General features: G+C 41.9%; 1 protein-coding gene across 1 annotated transcript in view; it reads left to right on the top strand.

Moving 5' to 3' along the window:
- LOC144826284 (proprotein convertase subtilisin/kexin type 5-like) overlaps window positions 1-18,766 on the top strand; it is a 567,967-nt gene that overhangs the window by 92,548 nt on the left and 456,653 nt on the right. Inside the window, exon 5 of the mRNA XM_078684635.1 lies at window positions 14,616-14,810. Within this exon, the coding sequence (XP_078540761.1) occupies window positions 14,616-14,810 (195 nt within the window). The remainder of the gene's footprint in view (window positions 1-14,615; window positions 14,811-18,766) is intronic.

The following is an 18,766-nucleotide window of genomic DNA, read 5'->3' as shown; positions in this document are numbered from 1 at the left end:
AGTCTCAGGCCACCAGTTGTTCCCCCAAGCCGTTGTATCTTTACCTACCAGCAAGACCTCCATCTTGCCGGCGTTGAGTTGAAGGTAGTTTGATGTCATCCAGCTGGTGATGTCGGCGAGAGTCTGTTTGAAATTCTACGCACTCAGGCCGCTCTCGTCTTTCAATGCCACCACCAGCTGGGTATCGTAGGCGTAGGACACTAGTGACAACCCACGCTTCCTGGCTACCTCTGCCAGAGGTTGAACGTAAACATTAAACAAGGTGGGGCTGAGGGCAGACCCCTGGGGCACTCCCTGTTCAATGGGACATTCTTTGGAGAGGTACGGCGGGATGGAGACCCTGAAGGATCTATCTGACAGAAAAGCCTTGAGCCAGCTAAGGGCCTGGCCAGATACCCCTGCTTCCTCCAGTCTGGACATCAGCACCTTGTGTGAGACCGTATCGAAGGCAGCACTGAGATCTAAAAGGATCAGTGCTGCCGTTCCTCCTGAGTCTAGTATAGTCCGAAGATGTTCAATCACACTCAGGAGGGCTGTTTCGGTGCTGTGCCCGGCCCGGAAGCCATGTTGGGACCTGTCTAGAATGGAGTTAGACACCAGAAAGTTGGTCAAGGTGGAATTAACATGGGCTTCCGCCACTTTGGCTGTCCAAGGAAGTAGAGAAATGGGCCTGAAATTTTCGGGTAGGTTAGGGTCAAGCATGGGTTTCTTTATGATGGGGGAGACCCATGCTTGCTTCCAACTGGCGGGAATACTGGCCGTAAGAAAAGACAGGTTTATAATGTCTCTAAGGGGGCCTAGTATTGTCTCGCCTGCTTCTCTGAATTGTTCAGGTTTGAGTGGGTCTGCAGGCGAGCCTGATTTAATTTTATTACAAAGTGTCAGAAGGTTTTCTTGGCCAAGTGCCGGAATGGTGGAAAGTTTGGGCCTATTTGGGTCTGCTGTGGGAGTGAATTGAGAAGTAGCCGGAAAGGACTTATACATTTTCTGAATTTTGTCCATGAAAAAAGAGGCCAAGTTGTCGCATAATGGGGGTGAGGTGATAGGGTTGTCTACTGTGTTTTTGGCACTGAGCTCTTTCAATATTCTAAAAATAGTTTTGGATGCATTCTGGCTATTGTTAATCTCGGTAGCGTAGTATGCTGCTCGTATCCTACATATGTTACAGTGATAGCTTTTTTGTAACTGGACATACAGGGTCTTGAGCGTAGGATCGTAGTCCCTTCTCCATCTACGTTCTGCTTTTTTTAACTCCTTTCTTTGTAAGGTAAGCTCGTCATTAACATCAACAACAAATATAATTAAGGGGGACCCACGGGCAATTTAATGACCAGCTCTGAATACACGCCCCAGTTACATATATCACAAAGGTATCAGAGGGTCAAAATCTAAAAGGTGATTACCATGAACAGGGGTGGTTACCAAAAAGCCAAACAGTGAAAACTATAACAACCAGGTCAGGTTTGTATCCGATCTCTGGCACCCATCAGTCACCACTCGGAACCGCCCTTCATCATTTGGGGCTCCGAGGACAAACAACACACCTGTTAAGCATATTACATCTCCTCCTCAGTTTTCATGGTGGTGAGACGGTCATGAAAACAGTGGCCTCTGCGCCAGGGGATGTATTCAAGGGGGCACATGGTGTGCCCCCCTGGATGCATGCACTCCCAGTTCCCGCAGGGCAGGAGCTTGACAGTCCATGCCATTCAGGAACTTGCTTTGGTGTTCCCATTGCGGTGCCTTTTTTATAGGCACCACTGTGGGACCGCCAAAGAACCACCCTCCAGTGACAAAAAATGTTGTGATCTGACAGGCGGCGCACACAGGTCTGGCAGTGCAGGAGCCGGGCAGTACCGCTCCCGCACTGCCAAACTCATAATACAGCCCTAAGTATTCTTTGAGATATAAGAACTGCAAAAACAAAATTTAGAACCTAATTAGATGGATATGTAAGGGCCTTTGCTCAAATTCCCACTGACGTTTTCCAATCGTTCTATCTATGTAGCATTTGTAGAGCGCCCAGCTACCCGAGGGCATCCCAACGCTAGTAGTGCGACACAGGCTGGCCAGAGAGTTCTAGAGAGAGCAACTGTCAAATAGGCAAGTCTTTCGTAGTTTTCGGAATGGGAGTTCAGCAAAGGGAAAGGGAGGGAGTTCCAGAGTTTATCCACGTTATATCTGAATGACCGATCTCCGTTTCTGGCACTTTTAATTGAGGGAACCACAGGCCAACAGGCATTGGTGGGTAGCAAAGTTCTATTTGGAGTAGAAGGGGAAATCATGGGTCCAGAGATCAGTAAGCCTTTGTTGAGGAATGCCCTGTGAGCCATGCAAAGAGCTGTGAATTTGATCCTCCAGGCAACTGGAAGCCAGTGGCGGGAAATCAGGGCATGGTGGGCTGACTTGTGCCTGGAAAAAGTATGCAGAATAGGAGCTGTGGAGTTCTGTACAACCTGCAATTTCCGTATTAGAGTTTTTTGGTGCTCCCAAGTACAATGAGTTTCCATAGTCCAGGTGGGCGAGAAGGAGTGCCTGGACCACTATTCTTTTTGAAGATGGGTGAAGAACTTTTTGAAGCATCCTGAGGGTGCTGCGTCAAGTTGCCGCTAGGTTTAGTGACTGGGTATCCAATGTCTGGATTTGTCCAGCCATACCCCCAGACTCTTCATAGCCATTATGGGGGCAGGAGGGGTACCCAGGCAGACCAGCCATACATGCCTGTGTGGCGATTGGGAAGATTGCCAATGATCATAAGCTTTGTTTTATCCCGATTTAGTTTAAGGGTGGAGCTGTTCGTTAATGTGGCTACTTCCTCTAGACAAGGACCTAGAGCCAGGGATAGAGGATCTTGAATATGAGAGAGAAAAAAGACCAATTGTGTATCGCCCACGATTAAGATTATAGAGGTCTCAAATGGAACGATGATCTGTGCAGTGGACGCATGTACAGGTTAAATAGTGTTGGACTTAATGATCAGCACTGAGGTACTCCACAATCAAACGTTCTGTTTTGGGTCTCACTTTAAAAACTGCCTCTAATGCAGTGATGAAACTAGAGAAGGTCCACAGCTCCTGGAAAACAGTAAATATAGGCTCTTGCAAACATTCTGACAGTTTTATAACCAAAAAAAGGTAACAGTGGACTGTAGATGCTGCACCTCGCTCTTCCGTTTCCTTACTGTTGTTACCGAATATAGTGCGCACACACTCCTGCACTCGCCTTCGTTGGGTGCATTTGCAGATGCAGAACAACAGAATACAATCAATGAAGTGGTGCACTTCAGACAATACACAAATTCGCCATTGTCCAGATAAAAAGTCCAGTCAGAGATCCATTGAATTCATCAATCTTTATTTAGATAGTGTTAACAAAGCATCATCCAGCCAATGCATTTCGTTCATTAGTTGATTGATCTTCTTCAGGGCAAATGTTGAAAAACAAAAAAACGTTCACAGTTCGGCATATCTGAGACGTCCAAGGTTTCACGTATCCAGAAAACATGTGGAATATAAATACCGCCAAAATAGTCATGATGGTACAACACCCGTCTGGTATCATGTGAAGATAGGACACATAATAATGTCCATGGTCTAATAACCAGCGTACAAATGCCTGTCTGTGTGCGGAAACAGCTGAAGGTTTGGATGGCACCACTGTGGCACCGTTTAACCGTCAGCTGTCACTTCTCAGGTTACAGAAGGAAGGCTTCATCTATCTTGACCAGACAATCTTTAAAATAAGGTCTTTCAGCCAAGGTGAGAAGCTAGATAGCAACAACCTCAATTAGAAAAGAGGGTCCAAGGGCAGGTTTAACGACCCAAGCTAGATATATGCCCCAACTTAAATATCATAACAACAATTATATATAGGAGTCAAAGACAAAGAAACTCACTGTGAAAACAAAGCCTCAACATGGAAAAACAATAAGTGTGTTAGCTACAGGTGGAGACCCAAGTATGCAACCAAGTGTGACAAAAATATATATGTGAGCTAAGGCTCGAGGGCATGGGTAAATTTTCCCATCAGTAGCCACTCTGTACCGCCCTTGTTGACATCATTTGGGTTCTCCTTGCCCAGGAGACAAAGAAAAACAGCCTATTGATGTTATTAAGGCTGCTCCAAAACCTATGATGTGATGTAATGTAGGTACTAAGTCTTATAGATGTTGTTTTAAGTATAAGTGGCGACTGAAAAAAACCAGTGCAAAAATAAGAAGTGTAAGTGAAAAATCAATTAAAATTGGATAACACTGAGTAGATGTGAGACTTTAATTTTTCTTCTCAGTTTTCCAAATCTAAAAGGTAAAGTGCAAAAACAGATTTAACATAATATCTGTGAGCGATGATGGTCGACCTGTTTCAGCATTATGGTGGTATAGTACCAATGCTTTCTTCAGGACCCGATGTTAGCTACTGCTAGTATAAAGTGAAGTTAAAAATGTCACCTGCAAAATCCAGGTTGAATAGATCCACCACAGACTTTTGTCACATCATGTTGAAGAGACGAACACACAGGAGGAAACATAAAAATAAATACATATTAGCATATACAGTACCATGATGTTATCAAAGCGTAAAACATCATGTGCCGGTATGTCTTTAATACCACTAAGTCACCGCAGTTGTACTACTGCATGATATCATGGCCACTCACCCATTAGTTGTGGTGATGGCGCTTCACCCCACCTAGCTGCAGCTCAGGTATAGAGGAGCATCGCTCTGAAAAAGAATAAGGAGACATTCGAAAAACAAGAGTAGGTTGAGCTATAATTAAACATTGTATTTTCTTATTGAAAGAATGTTCTCGAATTGTAGACTACAGCTCGATTCGTCTAGTCAAATTGTGGGTCAATAAACTTTTTGAGAATAGGGTATAAAAGCCCCACTGGCTGATACATATTGTTTGCCTGAAAATTGCTGTTAAGCATGTACAACCTTTCACTAATAGACTCAGATTATGTTTGTCCATTAGCGCGGACAATAAAGTTTACACCATCACTCTCTCCTGACTTATTATGGCTTAAGAGAAATTAAAAATTAAAATGATCAGGCAGATCGTGTTTCAATTAAAGCAGTTTGTAGCAACCACAATGGTTATTTATCAGTATACAGCAATTTTAGTAGTGAACAGCGTTTCCTCGTGTAACCATGAGCAGCAAGCCGTTCTGAACGTGTAAGTAGCGATAATAAATACACATGGGTACGCTGTTATAGGCCGTCCCAATAACCGGTCACCAAAGCAAAAGTGTAGCCTGTAAGTGCGTGTGAGGAAAACACTCAGACACTAGCAATATTACTATCACGCCATTTGTTTTATAAGCGCGTGTGAAACACAGACACTCACAAGTCTAGCGATATTACTCTGACGCCACCTGATAAACAAATGGTGTCCATTCCGGCTTACCTGCCCGTCGGTGTCTCCGGACCGGCTTCTGTGCTGTCTGGGGAGGCACCGAACGGACGAAATGCCGCCATTTTCAATCCCGATGTGTCCGTGCACGTGACCGCGCTCATGTGACACCGGGCATTCTGGGTAATGTAGTTCTTTGAAATCGAAAATCTCGCAGATAAAGCTATTTCTGCCGGTTTTATGCCATAAATTCATATTTAGAGCCTCATTTCAATTTCCACGTAATCAGAAAGGGTCTACATTTATTATCACACCACATTCAGAAGAAGTTTTTTTAAACGCATTCGGCGGAAAAATCAGGTTGAAGGTGTAGAATGCCTCTAGGTTGATCTTATGAATCATACACCACGCTCGACATAAGACTCATATATCAATTACTGGACTCTAGTGAAAGTCAGGCAGTATAGTGCACAAACCTTCTTGCACAGTCTATAATGGCAACATATCAGATTCAAAAGCCATATATCGAGATGAAGAACATGAGCAAGACATTGAAAAGTGTAGCGGGATCTTATATTCTCATACAAAATCGTTATATATGCTCGCGGGTAGGTTGCTAGAGTCACGTGTTTTTGTAATCCTCATAATACACTATACAGGTGCCTGTTCTAGCAAGTCTGTTGTTATTGCACCACAGAGTAAGAACCCTCTCTGGACCCAACTTTAGACTAAGAAATGAGCATCTCAACTGATTCAAGTTTAAAGCGGCATCAAGGGTATAGGTTCATTTAATCCCTCCTTGTCACTATTTAACTTGTATACCCACTTCTGTTCTTTGTTAAACAGAAATCTACTGACATCAGGGCAATGTTCAGGTAACAGAGGCTGTTCTAATACAGTCCAAACAAAATCATTGGGACTATGGCCAACTTCAAGGACATGAGACGTCAAACGAGTCGCTTGCTTGCGACATTGCACAGTGCTCTTGTGCTCCAAGATTCTTGTCCTTATTTTCCTTGTTGTCATGCCAACGTATGGCTTCTTGCAAGGGCACGTGATCAAATAAATAAGATTGTCACTGTTACAGTTCGTAAATCGGCGCTGTTGCCAGGGTATGTTGGTGCCTATATCAACAACTACTGATTTACACGTTTGTGGGCATACCGAACAGGTCCCACAGGGGTGGTGTCCTTGTACTGGCGGCAGGTCCCATAACGTGCCAACTTGTCTAGGTACCTTCGTTTTTGGTCTGGTATGGACAAGTTGGTCTTCCAGGTTCTTTCCTCTTTTAAATGCAAACAGGGGCATAGGAATGTTATCACCACCTGTATTTAAAATGGACCAATGTTTACGGATGATCTTTTGAACCTGATTCGACCTAGTGTTAAAGGTGTTAACAAACGTGATTCTGTTTGACTTCTCTTTTGGTGTAGTCACTTCGAGAAGGGCTTCTCGGTTATTATTTGATGCCCGCTTTTTTGACTGACGGATTATTTTCCGTGGATATTTCTTTTCTTGAAGTTGCTCCTCTAATTTTTTAGAGTGTATCGTGAATGCTTCTTTATTAGAGCAATTCCTCTGGACCCTGAGGAACTGGCCGAACAGCAAATTGTTCCTCAGGGCCCTGGGGTGGCAACTATCATAGCTCAATAATGCATTCTTTGCCATAGGCTCTCTTTAGAGTTCTGATGCTAAGCCCCCTGTTTCAGTTGCTGATATCTTCAGTTCCAGGAAGGCTAGATGAGTTTTACTATACTCCACAGTAAATTTCAGAAATGCATTACGGGTGTTCAGCCATTTGGAAAAGCTAGCATAATTATCTTTCATCGCTATTTCTGTTAGGTTCGAAGACACTACCTACCTACAAACATCTGGGACTAGTATGGGTAGTGTCTTCGCGCCAAGTCTCTCTAATCTGTATGTACACAACTTCGAGAAAACTGAGGTCTTAACATCTACCAATCCTTATCTATCGTCGCTTCAGACTTGGAAGCGATATATAGACGATATCTTGGTCATATGGCGTGGGAGTGAGGAAGACTTGCTAGCTCTTCAAAAAGAATAGTGGTCCAGGCACTCCTTCTCTCCCACCTGGACTATGGAAACTCATTGTACTTGGGAGCACCAAAAAACTCTTATACGGAAATTGCAGGTTGTACAGAACTCCACAGCTCCTATTCTGCATAATTTTTCTAGGCACAAGTCAACCAACCTTTAACACTTGGTCGAATCAGGTTCAAAAGATCATCCGTAAACATTGGTCCATTTTAAATACTTGTGGTGATAACATTCCTATGCCCCTGTTTGCATTTAAAAGAGGACAGAACCTGAAAGACCAACTTGTCCATACCAGACCAAAAACGAAGGTACCTACACAAGTTGGCACGTTATGGGACCTGCCGCCAGTACAAGGACACCACCCCTGTGGGACCTGCTCGGTATGCCCACAAACATGTAAATCAGTAGTTGTTGATATAGGCACCAACAGACCCTGGCAATAGCGCCGATTTACGAACTGTAACAGTGACAATCTTATTTATTTGATCACGTGCCCTTGCAAGAAGCGGCACGTTGGCATGACAACAAGGAAAATAAGGACAAGAATCTTGGAGCACAAGAGCCCTGTGCGATGCCGCAAGCAAGCGACTTGTTTGACATCTCATTTCCTTGAAGTTGGCCATAGTCTCAATGATTTTGTTTGGACTGTATTAGAACAGCCTCTGTTACCTTAACATTGCCCTGATGTCAGTAGATTTCTGTTTAAGAAAGAACAGAGGTGGGTATACAAGTTAAATAGCGACAAGGAGAGATTAAATTAACCTATACCCTGGATGTCGCTTTAAACTTGAATCAGTTGAGATGCTCATTTCTTAGTCTAAAGTTGGGTCCAGAGAGGGTTCTTACTCTGTGGTGCAATAACAACAGACTTGCTAGTACAGGCACCTGTATACTGTATTATGTAGATTACAAAAACACGTGACTCTAGCAACCTACCCGCGAGCATATATACCGATTTTGTATGAGAATTTAAGATCCCGCTACCCTTTTCAATGTCTTGCTCTTGTTCTTCATCTGGATATATGGCTTTTGAATCTGATATGTTGCCATTATAGACTGTGCAAGAAGGTTCGTGCACTATACTGCCTGACTTTTACTAGAGTCCAGTAATTGATATATGAGTCTTATGTCGAGCGTGGTGTATGGTTCATAAGATCAACCTAGAGGCATTCTACACCTTCAACCTGATTTTTCCGCCGAATGCGTTTTAAAAAAACTTCTTCCGAAAGTGGTGTGATAATAAATGTAGACCCTTTCTGATTACGTAGAAATTGAAATGAGGCTCTAAATATGAATTTATGGCATTAAACCGGCAGAAATAGCTTTATCTGCGAGATTTTCGATTTCAAAGAACTACATTACCCAGAATGCCCGGTGTCACATGAGCGCGGTCACGTGCACGGACACATTGGGATAGAAAATGGCGGCATTTCGTCCGTTCGGTGCCTCCCCAGACTGCACAGAAGCCGGTCCGGAGACACCGACGGGCAGGTAAGCCGGAATGGACACCATTTGTTTATCAGGTGGTGTCAGAGTAATATCGCTAAACTTGTGAGTGTCTGTGTTTCACACGCGCTTATAAAACAAATGGCGTGATAGTAATATTGCTAGTGTCTGAGTGTTTTCCTCACACTCACTTATAGGCTACACTTTTGCTTTGGTGACCAAATATTGGGACGGCTTATAACAGCATAACCATGTGTATTTATTATCGCTACTTACACGTTCAGAACGGCTTGCTGCTCATGGTTACACGAGGAAACGCTGTTCACTACTAAAATTGCTGTATACTGATAAATATCCATTGTGGTTGCTACAAACTGCTTTAATTGAAACACAATCTGCCTGATCATTTTAATTTTTAATTTCTCTTAAGCCATAATAAGTCAGGATAGAGTGATGGTGTAAACTTTATTGTCCGCGCTAATGGACAAACATAATCTGAGTCTATTAGTGAAAGGTTGTACATGCTTAACAGCAATTTTCAGGCACATAATATGTATCAGCCAGTGGGGCTTTTATACCCTATTCTCAAAAAGTTTATTGACCCACAATTTGACTAGACGAATTGAGCTGTAGTCTACAATTCGAGAACATTCTTTCAATAAGAAAATACAATGTTTAATTATAGCTCAACCTATTCTTGTTTTTCGAATGTCTCCTTATTCTTTTGCAGAGCGGTGCTCCTCTATACCTGAGCTGCAGCCAGGTGGGGTGAAGCGCCATCACCACAACTAATGGATGAGTGGCCATGATATCATGCAGTAGTACAACTGTGGTGACTTAGTGGTATTAAAGACATACCGGCACATGTGTTTTACGCTTTGATAACATCATGGTACTGTATATGCTAATATGTATTTTTTTTATGTTTCCTCCTGTGTGTTCGTCTCTTCAACATGATGTGACAAAAGTCTGTGGTGGATCTATTTGACCTGGATTTTGCTGGTGACATTTTTAACTTCACTTTATACTAGCAGTAGCTAACATCGGGTCCTGAAGAAAGCATTGGTACTATACCACCATAATGCTGAAACATGTCGACCATCATTGCTCACAGATATTATGTTAAATCTGTTTTTGCACTTTACCTTTTAGATTTGGAAAACTGAGAAGAAAAATTAAAGTCTCACATCTACTCAGTATTATCCAATTTTAATTGATTTTTCACTTACACTTTTTATTTTTGCACTGGTTTTTTCAGTCGCCACTTATACTTAAAACATCATCTATAAGACCTAGTACTGACATTACATCATATCATAGGTTTTGGAGCAGCCTTAATAACAACAATAGGCTGTTTTTCTTTGTCTCCTGGGCAAGGAGAACCCAAATGATGTCAACAAGGGCGGTACAGAGTGGCTATTGATGGGAAAATTTACCCATGCCCTCGAGCCTTAGCTCACATATATATTTTTGTCACACTTGCGTGCATACTTGGGTCTCCACCTGTAGCTAACACAGTTATTGGTTTTTTCATGTTGAGGCTTTGTTTTCACAGTGAGTTTCTTTGAGAAGCTAGATAGAACAAGATATCTGCCTTTTTGCAAAGATTCTATCATTCCGCCAATAAGAGAGAAGTGTGTCTTCCTGTCATTATCCAGATCTTCCTGGTTTCTGTGAATTCAAGATCTCACAGTGCTCAACATCTGTTCCCAGTGCCTTGGTATAGCATTAATACATTGATGCATCATCACTGAATCTGGGAGGGTTTCACTTGAGCAGATAGAACCCTACTGTAACAAAGGAATTGATCTGGTGTCCTCCTCGGATCACAAGGTACAACTGGCGTCAGAGGGGGAGGTGGGTCACAAGAAGGAGTAGTTTTGGAAGATCTTCTTTGACAAAGTCATCTTCCCAAAGGAGAACAACCATCTTGTGAAGCCTCTTGTTCCATAAATTTGATCATTTTATCCCTCTTTTATCCCGTCAATTACGTCATTGTATCCCTCTTGAATAACCAGTTTATGGTTTGCTTGACTGTCCTTCTGACATTTTTTTGAATTTGAATTTAAAAGCATTTGTAAAGCGCTCATATACTAAACAGTTTATTGGCGCTGGGAGCAACAGTGGTAAAAACAAGCAGACAGAGAAAAGTGGTTAACCAGTAAACGCTTGCTGGAACAGACATCACCATGCAACATCTAAAATGTTACTGACGGCTGATGTTCTGTTCAACCCTGAGGACATTATCTGGTGTCCTTTTCATGTGAAGGAACACGTTTCTTATCCAGTTAACTAAAGGTAAGCCATTTCATCTTCCCTGCTAAAGTTGTACCTCTTTAACACAATTCCTTTGATCTTTTATGGCTCCTGTGCAATGGATGCTAGTCCACAAACATTAGAGCACAGGACTGAAATTATTAAACAAACCATTAGAAATATTTTTAGCTTAAGATATTTGTTTTATTTACTTCATGAAGTCAATTTAAGAGCACAATATTTAATCCAGTAAAGGGTTAAGTACATTCCAAAGAAGCATAGAACTATTCTTTAATGCCGTCCGGATTTGAGTACATTCCTAAAATGAGTACAGTGAAATGCGTGCCCTATCAAGACTATCTGTACAAATCTACAGGACTAAGGTCCTTCTGAAAGCTCCACCATTTACTATGAAAACATGATTCTCTTTTGTCGAGTATATCTGGGGACAAATGACAATATGTTTAATGAATGCAAACCTTTCTGAAGCATATTCTTTCTATTGTGCAGGACTGAGTAAGACTAAATAGGACTCTACCAATACCTTGGTGATCAGTGGCTTTGGCTCTCTGAATAGCAAGCCATCACCAACATTGTCACTAACATTTATACTGTCTTACCCATTACCTATTCTCTCAGCAGCAGGGTTCAAAGTTCTCTGAATGCTACTTAAATCAGGATCCTTATGGCTCACTTGTAATATGGTTGTAAATCCATCTCCATCTCACAGTGCCCCATTAACATAAGGATTGTCTATACTATATCAGGTCAGTGCGTCCCATTGCCCAGCTAACTTGAGATGGAACCAGATAGATTTTCAAATCAAAAACTACCAGCCACTTCATGAAAGAAGGCTCTTCGGGAGAGCTGATGGAACCACTCCTTGCTTTTCACTACCATCTTATCAACTTATTCACACACTGCTTTCCATCATAACAGATCAACATTCCATGATGACATCCCTGACTCTCCCTTGAATGCCCACTTTTCAGGGGTTCATGACTGACATGCGAAGGGAACCCGGCGATGTTGAAAAGACAGACCTATACCTAACTAAGAGCACTTATAGAACCCTCCTCCCATAGATGAACATGTAAAATGCCACTTCACATTGCTATAAATGCCACGGATGCATTCATCGCCAGGGCTGAGAGGGCAGCAACCACACTCACTCATTATGGCGGTACTATTAATTATATATGTTTCCCCGTCATCGGAGTCCAGTTCTGCTGCTGAACGTAAAAGCAAAAGGATAATTCACCTTTGGTAGACTTAAATGATTGTGGAGTTCACTGAAGCAAACATTTGGGACTTTCCCAAAATTTGGGGCTTTCCCAAAAATAAGATTGCAACAGTTTTGAACTGCTGCTGGATAGCTATCATTTACTTGATTATTCACCTTTATTTATTGCCACCCTGTCTATTGTTTTATGTTGTGTATGCAACCTGAGAGACACTCTCAGCTGCGCAGAGAGGGTGAAGTCATGTTCCACAGTTGTGATGACTAAGGTTACTATTGTCCAATGAAATGATGCTACAGTTTCTGAGAAGGTTGGAGGGCTAAGTTGAGCGTACCAAGATTTCAACAAATGACCTATTTCATTGGTTGGGAGGAGAGCAGGCACTGTTCTGAATATCACTCTGTCAGAACCTCTGGCAGTACAGAGAGGAATCCCATCTCAGGACAGGTGTGTACCTAGTGCATGCAATGGAGGCCAAGGCTGTTCGGGTTCAAGTTCCACCAACTTTGCCTGTCTCAATCCAGTCTGCGGAGATCCAAGTGCAGGAGAAGACTTGGATGATGCCAACAGGTATTTGCCATTCCACTGCTTCCTTTGGGTCCCTGAAAACCTGAAGGTGGCAGCAATCCAGCACTCACCAGAGCTCGCCCATAGAACTCAGTTTTTAATGCATGATGTAAGAGTGGGGAAATCCCTTGCATTAGAGCGGTGACAAAATATGTTTTAAATCTAGTGTTATCCGAAAATAAAAAAATGTGCTATCAACTGATCATGGATATAATTATATCTGTATTAAAACTCATGCACTCTGCATAGTTGCAGTTGACATCTGGAGCAACATGGGCACTTGAGCACCTATTGATGTGGTACTAAGGTTAGTTCCCACCAGGTTTTTAAAAAATAAAAATAAAATGCCCCTGAGTGAGGATACATTACATTGATTGTTTCAACTGGTGTATGCCATTGTGTGATAACCTGTGATATATAGGACCAGCACATTTTCCACATTTTGTCTCTGGTCATCAAGGTATAGTAACAATCAAACCATATGAATTTGGACATAAATTGTCCATATTGTCAACACTCTAAATGAGTGTCCTATTTTTCGGAATTGTCCCAGCAATATATAGTCGTGAGGATACCTTAGTATTCACAAATTGGGTCACAGCATTCTTGACAATTTAACAATAGGAAGAGGGTTCATTTGATAGGTATCTATAGCGGTCTCAATGTTGTTGATGTGCAGTAGTGTTTGAGAAAGAATGGAAATGGTTTGGTTTGCCCTATTGTTGCAATTTCAGGCATTATTGTAGATAGGTTTATAGAGGAAAAGAGTTATGGTCCCTTTTACGGGTTATGATGTCTCACAGTTCCATCTTCTGGTCAATTGGTAAGGTCTATTTTTGAGTTAGGTACTGGCAGTTGAGGGAATTGGATTGAAGTGTGAGGGTGGCTATTAGGGGAGGGGAATAAGGGAGTGGGACGAGGTGATGAGAGAGTTCTTTTAGGAGATTTGGTTTGAGTCTGGAAAGAGGCCTTGCCAAAGAGGTCCAGGTTTTCATGGAAGGCTTAAATCATTGTCTACAAATCTCTGATGATGAAAATAAAAAGATTGGTATCCAAGAGCTCAGAGAGAGAGAGAGAAAGTTTATAACCATCAGAGATTTTTGAATGGCCAGTAATATTTAGCGGTTTCAGAAGCAAATCTGACCAGAGGTGGGGTAGGGTTTCACAAGAATGTCATTGTTTTTAAGTATATGAAAAATAACAAGGACCCCCTGATATGGATAACGTTCCTGGGTCAGGTAAGTATACCATTCATGCAGTGATGTTGTTCAGCTGTGAGTGTTTCATAGAACTCTCTCATGAGCTTCAGTTTGGAGTTTTTTGGTTCATATTTTGAGAGGGTGCTGGATAAACAATCTCAAAGGTGTCAGGGACAGACTTAAGTGATTTTTGTTTTTTAGATGACAAGGATCTCAGTAACATGCAGCGGGACAGTATAGGCAGTTTTGTTCTCAATAATATTGTTTTGAAGTCCGCTTTAGTGAACTATGTTCTAATCTGTGTCTGTTATTGGAGTAGTACAGTTTGATACATAGATGAAAGTCAAATGCATTCCCTCCTGTCTTAATAAAGTGCATATTGGTTATTTATGCTATCAGAATAATTGATGTACTTGAGTATTGAACCCTATGTAAACTAAACCTTAACAATAACACTGTGTGAGATTTTTCTGGTTCATATATTTCTCGACTGCAGATACAGAGTGTGTGCAGATATGTCCAACTGGCACCTTTCAAGATGTGAACAGCGGACGCTGCGAAGCTTGCCATTCCTCTTGTCAAGCTTGCCATGGCCCATCGTCCCATGAGTGTGATTTGTGCCCAGGTGGAGGACAACCTGCATATGGCTTATGTGAAATTATTACCTGTTCTCTGGGATGGTATTATGACAGTAAGTAGAATTCACATTGTTTACCCTAGTAAACACCTAAATCGTAAATCAAATTATACCATGGTAATTAATGGATTACATCTGTATTTCTATTCTCATTCCATCTCCGATTGGAGTCCACCATTTCTTGAAAAGAGCCAGTCCCACAGTGTCTGCATCTGATGAAAACAATATTCTCTTAGTCTACTACTGGACCACTTTCCTAGCCCCATCTCACATTGCAGTTTAACCTCTTTTTATTCTGTTTCTCTCCATCCGATCTTAATCCACATTGTTTTTTTTTTTACTTAAAATGCTTTATTAAGGAAATTACATAGTGATAAGAAACAAAATATTAAATTGTACCTAAAGTTGAGACATGTTTGTTGGGATGGGGTATGGAATGTTGTCGTGGGTGGGTGGAATGCTTTGGGCATGGGGGTTGGAGTACTCGCGGTTGCTGGAACTGAGGTACTGTGGGTGCAATGTACTGGTGATGGTATCCTGAACCTGTTGCTAAATAAACATACTCACTGAACATCGGTAAAGTCTACTACATTTCAGTGACGACGAGCAGGAACCTTTCTCCTCACCAGATTACCACATCCTCAGTGTCATCATGGTGCAGCGTCATTCCTTGACGTATCTCTTGGCATGCTGGCACGAACTGCCATGGGAGGGCTTTTGAATTTATCCACACGCAACTGAGGACCCTCCGGTCAGCGCGCTGAAGGCTCTGGGCGCCCTTTTTAGCACTGCCTTTGAAACTGTGAATGCCCAAGATTGTGTTGCCGGCAGACCGAGTTCACTGTGTTTTGCCTTTCAATATCCCAGTGACGTCAGCGCGTCCGCCATCAGCTGATTTGCTGTCTTTCACTGGATTACACGGCGGCCATCTTAAAATTTGGCTATTACCTAGAAATGCAATAGGCACTCATTCTAGTGGAAATGTCTACGTAGCGGCCATATTTGAATGTTTGCTTCTGGAAATGTATACATTGTAGCTTTACTTGTACGTTTTCCTTTACTTTCCATGGTTGCTCTGTGATTATTTCCTTAGTCTTACTATGAACTACTTGTTTTTAAAAAAATGGAAAAGGTGAGTGTACCTCAAACAATTTTGTCCACACTTGGCACTCCTTCTTTGTGTTGGACACAGTGGAAGGAAGCATTTGAGGCATATCTTGATGCTATTAATGGTGACACATTTACCAACAAGAAGAGGAAAGCTTTATTGATACTTAATTTAGGTCCGGAAGGCAGGTCCAACTTAAAGACTCTACCCCTGCTTGAAGTTAAAGTACAAATACTGCAAGATGCAGCTTCAGGGGAGCTTACTGCTGTTGATGTTATGGATGATTATGCCTCAGTTATAAAAACTCTGGACAAAAGATTTGCCCCATCTAGAAACATGGTGTTAGAACAACATACATTTTTACAAAGAGCGCAATGCCAAGGGGAGTCGATTCATAACTTTGTGTCCGCTTTGTGTAAGCTGGCCATTACCTGCAATTACAGAGATTTCAAGGATGAGATAATTTGTGACCAGTAGATTGAGAAAACACATTACAAAAGGATCCAAGAAAGATTGTTGTCCACAGATGACCCATGTTTAGATACTGCTGTCTCCATTGCCATGGCTGTAGAAAATTCAGATGTGTATTTCAAAGAATTAGCAGATCAAGGGGATTCTGTTTTGGCCAAAGGTGTTAATGCGGCATCAAGAAAAGAACTAAAGAATGAGAAAAAGTACATTCGTGGAGAGAAAGAAGGAAAGAAGTTGGAAGACAAGAAGTTTAGGAGTGACACTTTTGTTTGTTTCAGGTGTGAGAGTCACAGTCATGTGGCTTCTGCCAAGAATTGTCCTGGTTTATCTGTTACACGTTTCTAATGAAATTGTAGAGGGCATGTTGCAAGAATGTGTAGAAACACTTGCAAAACTGTGATAGCTCAGATTGATGAATCAGCTGTCGAAAGCGATGATGATGAGATTCTAACTATAATGTACGATGATAGTAGTTCATGTGTTTCGGGTGAGCGTTTGAGGACGAGGATGATTTGATGGTTGGTGAGTTAAATCTTGTTCGCAAGAATCCCCCTTTTTGTAATGTTTGGGTTAATGGAGTCAATGTGTATCTCATGGCTGATTCTGGGTCACCTTTCACATTTATCGGTCCTGAAGTTTTTGTGATGTTCAAACCTCAAGAGCTTCAACCATTCAAAGTGAAAATGTGTGCCTATGGTGGTAAGGAGATTGAGGTGGAAGGTCAATTTGATGGTCTTCTTGAGTTTGAGGTTAAGACTGCTCAAGGGATAATTTTTGTGGCCAAGGAGGGTTCAAATCTACTGGGATGGCATGACCGAGGTGAATTGGATATAATTTTAGATCCTAATCACCCAATTTTGTGAGGTGTAGGTCTAATTTGACTTTGATGTGTTTGAATGTGTCTGTTTCTTGTGATTGGACTGCTAAATTTCCCAAAGTTTTCACTAAGGAACTTGGGAAATTGTCAAGGTTCAAGCATAAAATAAATTTAAAATCGGGATCAATTCCTGTCGAACACAAAGTACGCAAGGTGCCTTTATCGTTAAAGGATGACTTGCATGTGGAACTTGATAAATTGTGTAATCTCAACATGATTGAGCACATTGAAAGCTCTGAATGGCTTGCTCTCGTGGTTTTAGCACGTAAAGGGGACAATTCTATTCGTTTGTGTGTAGATCTGTGTGACCTTAATCGCAGCATTTGGGTGGATAGGGAACCCCTGCCTAACATTGGTGAGATGCTAAGTACCTTGGAGGGGGAATCTATGTTCACCACGTTGGACGTGTATCATCAAATAGTTTTGTGTGAGGAATCCAGGCATTTAACTTCTTTCTTTACTCCTGAAGACGCTTTTAGGTTCAAGTATCTTGTCTCACTTTTCTGGTTCCCTTTTTAATTGTGTTTGGAGTGTCATTAAATTGGGCAAAGGTGAACCATGCTTAGAACAGTCAAGGTGTGGAATGAAATGCCATATAAAACCAACATATAGTTAATATTCTTAGAAGTAAAAGTAGTGTTAATATTATTAGTAATATTAGTATTAATATGATAGCCTCTCACTAGGTAAATTAGTTAAACAGAATGTCTTTACATGACGTCTGTTTTTTGTGGCTATCCCAGAAACCAAGCATGGATCCCACCATACTTAACCTATGTGGGAAACCCTCTTCCCTAAGCAGCGTATGTATCAATTACTTAGAGCTTTATATGTCTGTGTCTCCAAGCAATATAGGAATAAATGATCTCACGCAGTAAATACTAACCCGGGGCGGATCTGGCGTAGTGCCAATATGCGGAGGTCCACGGCTTTGGGAAAAAACTCCATGGAACTCCACTCCACCACCCACCTCCACAACCCCTTAATAAAAAATATTTAACGATTGTTTTAAAAAGAAATAAATGCACTTACCTTTATTGCGGAGTCCCCGGGTTGCCCTCTTCCTCCTTGCCTTCTCTCCCCTGCATCTTGCGAGTGCACGCATACGCATTTCATCTTAGAAATGCGCATGCGCGTGAGTGCACACATGCGCAGTTCTCGCAAGATGCAGGAAAGAGACGGCGAAGAGGAGGGGGGCAGCTTGAGGATGCCGCAGTACAGTTAAATGTGTTTATTTCTTTTTAAATTAATAGTTAAATATTTTATATCTGGGGGATGGAGGCAGGGATCCTATTTAGCAGGGGGGGCTGGCTAACTCTGTTCCTCTGCGGAGTTGGAGTTTTGCCTTATACGCCGCATTTTCAGCAGTGCGCGGAGTGGGCAAATCTCTGCACAATCCGCTGGCGGAGCGGAGGTCTCAGCCCGCCCTTAGTAAATATGCATGAATAGCCCCAGACAGTAATTAGCATTCATTACTCCACTAAATTACAAGCTTTTATTTCCAAACTCAGTAACCAACATTAATGGCTCCACATAGCGACCAGTTTTAATGGC

The sequence above is a fragment of the Lissotriton helveticus genome, chromosome 3_2 (assembly GCF_964261635.1).
Source record: "Lissotriton helveticus chromosome 3_2, aLisHel1.1, whole genome shotgun sequence".
Taxonomy (NCBI): Eukaryota; Metazoa; Chordata; class Amphibia; order Caudata; family Salamandridae; genus Lissotriton; species Lissotriton helveticus.
This window is presented reverse-complemented; position numbering and strand designations above follow the sequence as displayed.